Source organism: Terrapene carolina, unplaced genomic scaffold (genome assembly GCF_002925995.2).
Source record: "Terrapene carolina triunguis isolate 2854851 unplaced genomic scaffold, T_m_triunguis-2.0 Scaffold247, whole genome shotgun sequence".
In the NCBI taxonomy this organism is placed as follows: domain Eukaryota; kingdom Metazoa; phylum Chordata; order Testudines; family Emydidae; genus Terrapene; species Terrapene triunguis.
This window is the reverse complement of record NW_020664598.1, coordinates 11,746,903-11,757,584: the sequence shown is the minus strand read 5'-3', so window position 1 is coordinate 11,757,584 and position 10,682 is coordinate 11,746,903. Positions and strand designations below refer to the sequence as shown.

Below are 10,682 nucleotides of genomic sequence, written 5' to 3'. Positions count from 1 at the left end.
ATGCTCAAATAAATGTGTTAGTCTCTAAGGTGCCACAATTTAAATAGACAAGCCAGATAAAGGGTGGGAGGAATGGTGACTCCATTGTACAGATGGGGAACTGAGGCTCAGGGAGATTAAGTGATCACAGAGGAAGCCTGGAGTAGAGCACAGAATTGAATCCACTCCTCCCACGAGTAAAGGACTTCTTTTAAAGGGCTTGCAGTAACAGACTATTCTATTCTTCAATTTAATCCCCTCTTCCATCATGAGACGGACAGGGTGCTGTGTTTGAAATGGAGAGAATAATGGCGTGTCTTAGAATGACAACTGCCTTATTTGAAGGAAGATGTAACAGTTTTGATATGGTGCTGCAAGAAAGAACGTTAAGCTGATAAAAATGACTCTGTCATCAATATTCCATCTGCCTAATAGAAATGCCGTAATTTCACAGTTACGAGTATCTGTAATATTTGCCCTTTGCAACTGCCCTCTGCTGCCTGAGAAGGAGAGACGTATGTTCTCTAACATTGAGTGTTACTACCTTTTATAAAGAAAAATGAAGTCACTGAACTGTGCTCTGACAACTGATAAGGTTCTGACTGCGTTTCTTTTATAGCCTCTTCCTTACATACGGGGCTTAGAGGCTGAGCTGTAAACATTTGTTCCTGGCTGATACTTGGTATGCAAGGGGCTCAGCTGTGGGAGTGGAAGAGCACTTTTTCCTAGACATGAAATCTGGGTGTTTTATTATTCTAGAATTTTCATATTTTATGCCATTTTGATTGAGAGATCTTGAAAGCAGGGTCATCTTGTTGTTAGATGTTTGTACGTTGCCTAGCAGAACAGGGCTGGGGTCACCAGCCTCTTCCTATTACAAATAACAACAACGACGACAATGTTTAGTTATTTTCTTTTGCTACAAGAGGTAAGCTGGCATCATCAAGGAAAGAACTGTGCTTCCATCAGCAAAGTTTTCCTCCTCAAGGTGCGTTGGTTACAATAAGAAAATCAAGTGCACTAGAAATCAAACATATAAAATGAACAAAACCCCAGCCCTCTAAAGAGGGGGAGGAGTATTATGATCTTCATTTTACAGATGGGGAACTGAGCAAGACTAAAGCTCCAATCCTGCCAATACTTATGCATCTGCTTAACTTTACCACTATAAGTAGTGCCAATGTAATTAATGGGCCGACTCCAGGTAGTAATGTTAAGCACATACATAACTGTTTCCAGGATCATGGCCTAACCATTCAGCAAGGTGCCTAACTTTAAGAAAATGAGTAGTCCCACTGAAAATCCAAGTTGATTTTCTTTATAAAAGTTAATAACTATAATCAGTGTTCGAGCCCATACATCTCTCCCTAGAGAACAGAGAAGCCAAGTAGGACAACTCATATATTTACAACTAGGTACCTGCTTAAGTACCTTTCTGAAGTGGGGCCAAAGAGATTCAGGATGGGATTTTCAAAAGCATCTAAGTGAGTTAGCTTCCCAACTTGCACTGAAAATAAATTGATTTCAGTGCGACTACTCTCAGGCTTAAAGTTAGGCATCTACTTCAACGGGCCTTTTGAAAATCCCACCCTGAAACCAAAGCCACACAGGAGCTCTCCCTTCTCAAAGCCTTCCAATGAGCAAGTGGTTATTCTCCCTTCTGATTTCCCATGAAAGTCTGATATGGGCATTCAGTCCATGGCCTGCTGTGTTACAGGACTAGACCTGGCAGACCTATGTGAATCTGGGAAGGGGTGTTAATTCCCGGCTCACTGAAAATCAGAGGGCCTCTGCATCCTGTCACACGGCGCTAAGGTAGCCTACTTGGCAGGCTTTCTGTATTTCTATAGCACAGCTGCAGCTTTCTGTGGAAGTTCCAGGTTATTCAGAAACATAGTTAAAAACATTGATGTGGCCTGCACCCTTCTTATTACACCTGCGTATATTCATGGCTGCTGCCTGGACAGCAGCTCTCCCTGCTGCAGTCATAGTAGCCCATGCATGCAGTCTCGAGAGGGGTGGCTTATTAACGAAGTATCCATTCTGCAGCCAGGACTCCAAGCTGCACTGTTAAGCTGCTCTTAGAGTAGCATCTGCAAAAAATGCCTTTTAAGATGATTATTCTTTATTAATTATAAATCTCTATATGTATGCCTAGTGTTTTTACCAGGTGCATAGAAAGACAAGTGCCCTGCCCTACAGAGCTTGAGATCAAACTCAGACCACAGAACAGTTCATGTCCAAGAGGTATGGAGGCACTGAGCATGTCTGTGCTCTCAAACATGCATGGACAGCTTTCGGTGACTTCCATCAAAATGGCCTGGGTGCAGCTGAGAGAAAGAACTGGGCCCCTTTTCCAAGAGGAGATCAGCATAGCAAGGCTTGTGGGGTTTCAGACGGGATTTGAAGGAGGAAAGGGAAGACGCTTGGTGCAATGGGAGAAGGTATGAAGCCAGACGGAGGGGCGGCCTGGCCAAATGGTGTTGTGATCTGGCTCTGGGGCAGTGGTGTGCAAACTTTTCCAGTTGTGCTCCCCCCTTACCAGTAACAGAATCTGTCTGCGCCTCCCCCCCTCCATTACTGCACTACCAAGGCTTCCTCAGCAGTGGAACCTGGGCTGAAGGTGGAGCTGGGGGCAGAACTGGGGATGAGGGAGGAAGGAGCTGGGGCTAGAGGTGAAGCTGGGATATGCTGGGGGTGGAGAGGGAATGAAGGTGGAGCAGGGGGCAGAGTGGAGCTGTGGCTGGGGGTAGAGCGGGGTTGGGGGGCAGAGCAGGCCTGGAAGCAGTGCAGGACTGGGGGCTGAATGGGGTTGGGGGTGGAGCTGATCTGGGGCAGAGCGGCACAGGGCTGGAAGCATGGTGCTCCCTACCTGCCCCACCATGGGGGCTGGCACCGGGCTGGAGACAGAGCAGGACTGGGGGCTGAATGGGGTTGGGGCGGGGCTGGAAGCGTGGCACACCCTCCCCATCCCTCATGGAGGCTCTCCCTGGTCCTGCCATGCACCCCCCTGAATGTTCCTCCACTCCCCTCTAGTGGGGCATGCCCCCAGTTTGGGGACCACTATACTAAGGTCTGGCACTGCAGCCTTTGTAAATCGACATCGCTCTATAGAAGCGGAGTTCTACCCACTGAGGGCCTTAAGTCTTTTAGTACTGACAGTTTTTCATGACCAGGATCTTCTTTTCTTAACTGAAAATATCAAGTCCTAGAAGATGCGAATTTAACATGTTGGTCAGTATATGTCACGGCCTGTTACAGCTCTCAGCCTGAGAGTCTGCCTCCTTATCTCAAACTGTAGCGACTCATACTTCCAGCTGCGGAGGCTCCCTGGTTCAGGCCCTAGGGCTGACAAAAACGGCAGCCATTTCACAAACAGACCTTTTCGTTCACAGGCATTTACACCATACCACCTTACCTCTCTAGAAACCACATCATAGTGCATTCTGACATGGCCCAATGTACAGAAGAGGGCTAAGCCTATAACACTTTCTTCTAAGGCTCTCAAGGCCCAATAACTTGCAGCTTTCTGAATTGTTGCCACTTCAGAATGAACCACAATAAACCCTATGCAAAGAAAGTTTACCCACATAAACCCACAAAAACTAAGGAAATCCCATGTGAAGGCTGAAATCCCTAACACTGAAACATGATTTGCCGCTTATTTCAGTGCTGGGACCTTACGTATCTTTGCCATTCCACCTCCTCACCTGACCTCTGACATGTTCTGCTATTCTCGTTTCACCTCTCTTTGTGCATCACACAGAACTGCACAGTCAGTGCTTATGAAAATGAGAAATATTCATTAGAAACGATATTGAGCCCACTGGATCTGTTTTCACTTGTCTGAGACCCAACCCGGAACTTGAACTTGATACAGAATGAGCTCTATGTGTGTTCATCACTGCCCTCTACTGGAGGGAGTCAGACATGCTAAAGCAGTTAGCAGTGTGAAACGGTTCTGCTACTGCAGGCCTGGTGGGAGAGCTTCTGCTGTCTGTTATTCCAAGCACTAGCTGCCTGGGGTGGTTTATTTGTTTACTTGTTTTAGAGAAAGGATGGGAATTCTAACTTTGTTCTCTGATGATTGTGATTAGTCAGTGTTGGGACCCGACGCACAGAATTGTTTGGCCATGAAGGGGCAGCTGGGTCAAACCTGAGTGGCACTGCAATTCTGTGCGACAGGTAATATCACCTGGAGTGGGAAGCCAGGCACAGCTCCAAGGGACAGGAGCCACTGTTTTGGGGTGGGCTCACTCTCCAACCCACCTCCCCTCCACACCAGGCCCACAACCCATCTATAACCGTCCCACAACCCATTTATAACCTTCCCACAACCCACTGGTGGGTTAAAACCCACCTTGGGAAACACTGCTTTAGGGCACCAACAGGGCTATGGATGACAATTGGGAGGTGAAAGGATCTCATGCTTCCTTGTGGGTACAACCGCTGCTTCTTTTCTCTTTTAAAAGTCCCCATCTAAGCCAAGGAATCATCAGTGTTTTCTTTTTAGAAAATTGTTGTGGGGGTTGTTGTTTCTGTTGTTATAAAGTCACGAAGGGCACCTCCTCACTGCCCTCCTTTCAATCACTTCTTCCTGCCATGCTCTGCTACGCTAGAGTTAGTGGCATGTGAAATTATACCTCCTGCTGCTATTACCGCTGGCTCAGTCCTGTGTGTCATTCGTTCACGAGCAGCATACACATTCTTTCACTCGCTTATATCCATAATTTATTCATCCCAAGATGCACTTGTGCTTCTGTTCTATATTTAAGCTGTTTTATTTTTCCCCTGTTAACTTCAGAAGTATTTAATCAGCTGAGTATGTACACCTAAAAAAAGAACCTATAAAATGAAAAGTTATGGAGGGGCTACATAGCTCAGGTGACTATGAGTGAGGAATGCTAGCAATCAATCTGGCTGGCTGGCTCCCATTGCCATAGTATTGGAGGACTTTAGTACAGAAACTTACAAAAATGCCAAGTCTCTCAATTTATAAGAAATCTGTAAAATCTAAATTCTGTTTTGAACTTCCTCACACCTCCAGGGAAACCAGTGAGACCTAAACTTCTCTCTCCAGAGAAATAACTCACAGAAGTGTTGTTCTTCAGCACAGCAGAGACCATCTTTTTTTGGTCTAAGGATGCTGAGCTCAGGGGAGTTTCTTTGGAAAAGACAATGAACTGAGAATGACGTCTAGAGATCTCTTGGTGGTAAAGTCATCGTACAAGCGTTACTCTTCTCCCCTTTGCAATTTATGGCAAGGACGATAATACCAGTCTCCAGTAGGTGGCACGCTTTTGTAATACTACATTGGAAACCACATGTTTCCAAAGACCCATAGGACTTCCCATGGAAACTTTATAGCTCCCTGCTGCTTCTGAGAATGGGGGACGGGCAATTTTTAAAAATATCTGTTGATTTTAAAATAGCTATACAAAGCTATACATATCAACAATGTAAAATACACAGAAGAATTAAACAAAGTCCTGGACTGCCTGTTACACCACCTTGGTGACTTCTCAAAACTTTCACTTGCACACCTGTATTTTCCATTAGATAGGAAAGAAATTCTTCCCATAGCATGTGGAATTCTCCTTATTCTTACAAATAAAGGGTCTGACCCTCCTTTATTAGAAAGCCACTTTGTGCCCTGGCATTGCAGAAGCGCCTTAAAGTAGGAGTAAACTCTCACTTTAAGGCTCCTTTATTCTGCCAGAGCACTGTAAAGGGGCTTTAGCATAGCTGAGAATCAGGCCCAATATATGCAGGTGGGACAATTTTGTCCATGTCAATATTACCGGTCTTTTAAAACTGTGAGTGGGACATAAGAACTTTTTTATCTGCTAAAGAGCAATCTCTTTGCATAACCATGGACAACTGCAAATGCATTTATTTATTTATTTTGGGGAAGAAGACGACTTTCTAGTCCCAGGGACTCAAGGAAAATCATGTAATAAATTTAGGGCTTAATCCAAAATCAGGGAAGACAGTGGAAAGACTCCACTGACATCACTGAGCTTTGGGACAGACTGTTAGTTCTGACTCAATTAGCAAATTATGATCCCATACTAATTCTGTAATATTTGACCAAAAGTGTCTAGTAGGACATTGACAAATAATATGTGCCAAGTTACCCCCGTGGCTTTCACACTACCAGCGCTCATCGTTGCTGAACAGGCTAAAATTTCCACAAATATGTATGAGTCCAGTAAAGCCTTTGCATGATTTCCAAATGTTACAATTTTATTTTAGGCTCATTTGCAGCCCCTGTTGTACAGTCCTGTATAGTTGGCCATTCTCTCCCATTAAACACATATATTTAATTTCAATTCCCATCTTTCTTTGAGAGGCACAAGAAGGATGAGAAACTTAGCTAAAGGTAGCAAACTTCAGATAGCACACTACAGATTAGATCCTCAGCTGGTGCAGCTCCCTTGACTCAAATAAAACTACTCTGTTTTACACCAGCTGAGGATCTGGCCCTAGATTTGGCCATGTCAAAGGGTCCCAAGCAACTTGACTTCAATCTCTCTGATGCTTTCACCAAAGATAACGCCCTCATCCTGGACTCTCTTCTCCCTCTGCTTCTGTGACTCTGGCCCTTCCCTGTCTCTCCAGTCATTCTGCTCTGAGCAGAGCTGGTGAATTTTTTTACATGAATAGTTTTTTCAACAAAAAATGCAGATTCAGGTTGAATCAGAAACATCCAGACATTTTGTTACAGCATTTCCAAAATGAAATATTTTGATTTTTCATTTGAGAAAGACATTTTGTTTCGGAATTTTCCTTAATTTAATTAAAAAAATTTAAAAAAAAAATTAAAATCCTAAAACCAAAATGAAAGAAAAACAAATTTGGGGTTGAACAAAATGTTTAGTTTGATCTGAAATGTACTTTTTCCAATTTTTCATTTCATAGAGAAAAACAAACAGAAAAATGTTACAGTCCAATCCAAACCCCTTTTTTTTTTTTGGGTTCAATGGCCAAACAGAAAAATTGATTATTCACCTAGCCCTAATTTGGAGCTTCTCCTGTACCGGCTCTCTGGCCAGTGCCCTTCAGGCCTCTGTCCTCAGCCCACTCCTATCTTCATTTTACAAGTTATCCCTTGGAAACTTCATACAGTCTTGCATGCTGGCATCTCCTAAGACTGCCTCTCCTCCCCTGACCTCTGATTTCTTCATCCAGCCTCTCCTCTGTCTCCCTCACACGTTAGCATGGATACTGTGCTTCCAGTTCAAAATGTAACATGATGAAAACTCAATCCCTGTTTTTTCTCCTGAGCTCCCCATTTTCCATCCTTGACGATCCCACCATCCTCCCGTTCACCAAGCCTCACAATGTTAGTTTTCAACTTTTCTCTTTCCTTGTCCCCACAATACTAGCTGTTGCAAAAAAACAAAACAAAACAAAAAAACCTGGCAGAATCTAGCACCATCTCTAAAATCCATCCTTTCCTTTCCACTCCTTGTCCACACCTTGATCATCTCTCACCTTGACTACTGCAACCACCTCTCCCCTTCATCCTCCAGCTTCCAACTTGTTCCCTTCCAACCCAGATAATCTTTCTGCTCTGCCATTCCAATAATCCTGGAAGACTGTAGCATTCTTCTAGATAGATGCTGGGGATTGGACTAGGTGAGGGGTTCTCTCAGATTTTTCATTCTGTGGATCGCTGTCCTCTTAACCATCCCTTCACGGGCTTTTTGTTCTAAACTTCTAGGCCCTGCAGAAATCCACACCTCTTTACCTCTCTGATCTCTTCTGTTCCCCCGGCAAGGCCTCTCAGCTTCCCTTTGTATCTCTCTCCCATTCTCATCTTTAGACCTTCTCCCATGATATCACCAATAGTTGGAATACCTTTCTCTTACTGCACCTGGCTTCCACCCTCTCTTCCAACTCCTTTCTTGAAATAAACTTTTTCTGTGAAACCAACTGACCAAAGAAGTGTTATAATAATTATTTGCAACAAAAAAATTGTAAAATATCCTGCACTGCTTTATGATCTCTCCATCTTTCCGGTCATCTGGTACATGACAGGCCTGATTTTGAGAGGTGCTGAGCTTCCACCAATCCAACTGAGAACATATGAGTGCTCAGCACCTCTGAAAATAAAGCCCTGTTGTGCCTAGTTTCTCTATACAAGGTTGTAAACTCATTGAGGCAGGCACCATCTCGTCTGTTCTGTACACATTTTCAGTGCACCACTAATAATCATCACAGCACTGAGATTCAGAGATATAGATATCTCAGATGATTGAAGGCCAATCTGCTGTGGAGCAGGTTCTAAATAAAGATGCTTTAATTTTATCTTTTATTATTGAAGGGACAGGGCTAGAAAATTCCCAGCGGAGTTAGTAGCTCAAAGATTCTGTAATTATTCAGCTATTTGCAAGGCTACTTCTCTGCAGCTCCTAAAACAGACTGACATTTTGTGACTGGTGTAGGACAGGGAAACCTGGAGTGCTCAGGCTTTGACTGTGCGCATGCGAGGAAAGGTGCTGAAATGAGAGCCTTGGAGAAAGAAGTCCTCTCTTTATTCATGGATCAAGAACAGCAAAGGCAGCTTCCTTGTACCACTGTATCTACTGTGACTGGGTGGATCAATTCTATGAGAAGAGGGACATTCAGTCTTCATGGTCCACTCATTTTTTGCCTCCCTGCTGTGGCAACCAATGGGGTGCCAATTAGTTCCAAAAGTGGTGATATTTTTTGTGATATGACCACCAATGAGAATTGAACAGATACTCCTCACAATTTATTTCACCTAATGAGGTATTCATGACACACAATCATTAGAGTTTTTCAAGAATAAGCACTGTATATGGACGTAATAGTGTGGTAGCCTTCTTCACAGAGGCTGAGGATTGGACTAGATAGAATATTCTACAACCTTTTCATTCTATGGATCACCTAGAAAGAGAGATCTGATCTTGAACTATCTGCTCTCCCAACCCCAATTCCTCACTGCTTTGTTCTGTGTAGCTATCTTAGGTATTTATATAGCCCCTATTACCTTAATATCTGAGCACCTCACAATCTTTAATATATTTCTTCTCACAACATCCCTGTGAGATGAGGAAGTATTATCTCCATTTTATAGATGGAGTAACTGAGGCACAAAGGGATCAAGCAAATTGCCCACGGTCACACAGGAAGTCTATGGCAGAGCAGGGAATTGAACCCAGCTCTCCTGAGCCCCAGGTTAGCACTCTCATCACTGAACCATGCCAACTTTCCTGTCAGAGTTTCTTTAGGGCAACTGCCAGGAATTGCTTTCCATGCCACTGTTGGCCCATACAGCATACATTGTGTACCAATGGACTAGATTGTCTAGGTGGTCTTTGAGTTCCAACCCTATTTCCTAAGACTCTATGGAGTTTCCCACACCCCAACCCCCAATGGAGTACAGAATCACTGCTCACCTGGTGGGTGCATGTTTCTGTTCTTCTTCTTCATCTGTGTCACTGCTGATAGTGATGACACTGACTGCAGGGCTGGGTGTGTCGGGAATGATTATCGTCTGCCGCTGCCGCTCCCGTGTGGTGCTGGAAGCCATGTCTCCCCACCCACACGTGACAGAAGTGCTGCAGGCGGGGCTATTGTGCACCATGGCACAGCGAGGGGGGGTGTTCTCCTTCACGCGTTTCGATCGCTGAGGGGAGCTGATGGCCTGAGAGGACGAAACCTCATATGTAGACACGTTTCTGAAAATGACAAAAACAATCAGTTGGTTAAAGCTCGGATTGCTCAGATATTACTGGCTTTTGAGTCCTGGCGTCAACCTCTCTCGCATTCTTTGTTGGTGAGGGCTGGGCACACTACAAAACTGGTGTATTCGCCTCTTCAAGGGAGGGAGGAAGGGAGTGCCTCACATCACTCATCACTAGAGCTGGCTGAAAAATGTTTGGGTTTCTTTCCTGTGGAAAATTTAGATTTTTTTTGGCAAAAAAATAAAAAAAAATTCGGTCTGAAAACCAAAATAATTCAATTTGGAAATGCTGCCTCATGGGAAAGCCTGGCCATGGTGCATCCTGGAAGATGTAGTCCAGCCAAGCAGCCCACCACATTGAAGAGAATGGGAGCACAAGGCACCACAACTCGCATGCAGCACTACTGCTGCATTTCCAAATCAAAATATTTGGTTTTTCATCCAAAATATTTCAGTTTTTTAATCCCCAAAAATTGAAGTTTTCCACGGAAATCAGACATTTTTCACAAAAAAACTGTTGTTTAATTGAAAATCCAATTTCCTGTCCAAAAAAAAAAAAGTTTTAACAGAAAATTTTTGCCCAGCCTTCCTTATATCAACAGCATTGTGGAGCAACACTGAGATGTTCCAGAGGGGGAGACACTCAGTTTCATTTGGCTCTGATGTGGGGTGGCAAAGGCAGAGGGTGCAGGGTCGGAGAAGTAAATAGGTTTTTCTTCACTAGAGGGAAAATATTCTCAACTCCGTCCTTTCTGTCTTCCTAGTTCAATCCCCTGCACTAAAAGTAAATAAGGAAAATGAGGGTTCATTTGCATCAGGACCCTAAACACAATGCCTGCCTATCAGAGGGTGGAGGCAACAAAAAGCCCTGAATGAAGAAGGAACGCATATTCTCTAGTATCCACGTCATTATTCTCTAAAGCCTTTTTCCCCTCCCCCCTAGCAGAACATTTTCAGAGTCAAAGGAAAAAAGACAGTTACCTTTTCC

General features: G+C 44.0%; 1 protein-coding gene across 4 annotated transcripts in view; it reads right to left on the bottom strand.

Annotated features, from left to right (window-relative positions):
• Positions 1-10,682, bottom strand: part of HIPK2 (homeodomain interacting protein kinase 2) — a 200,184-nt gene that overhangs the window by 21,452 nt on the left and 168,050 nt on the right. For all 4 annotated transcript variants that reach the window (XM_026657563.1, XM_026657566.1, XM_026657562.1 and 1 more), the window contains exon 12: positions 9,408-9,689. In XM_026657563.1, coding sequence (XP_026513348.1) covers positions 9,408-9,689 — 282 coding nt within the window. The remainder of the gene's footprint in view (positions 1-9,407; positions 9,690-10,682) is intronic.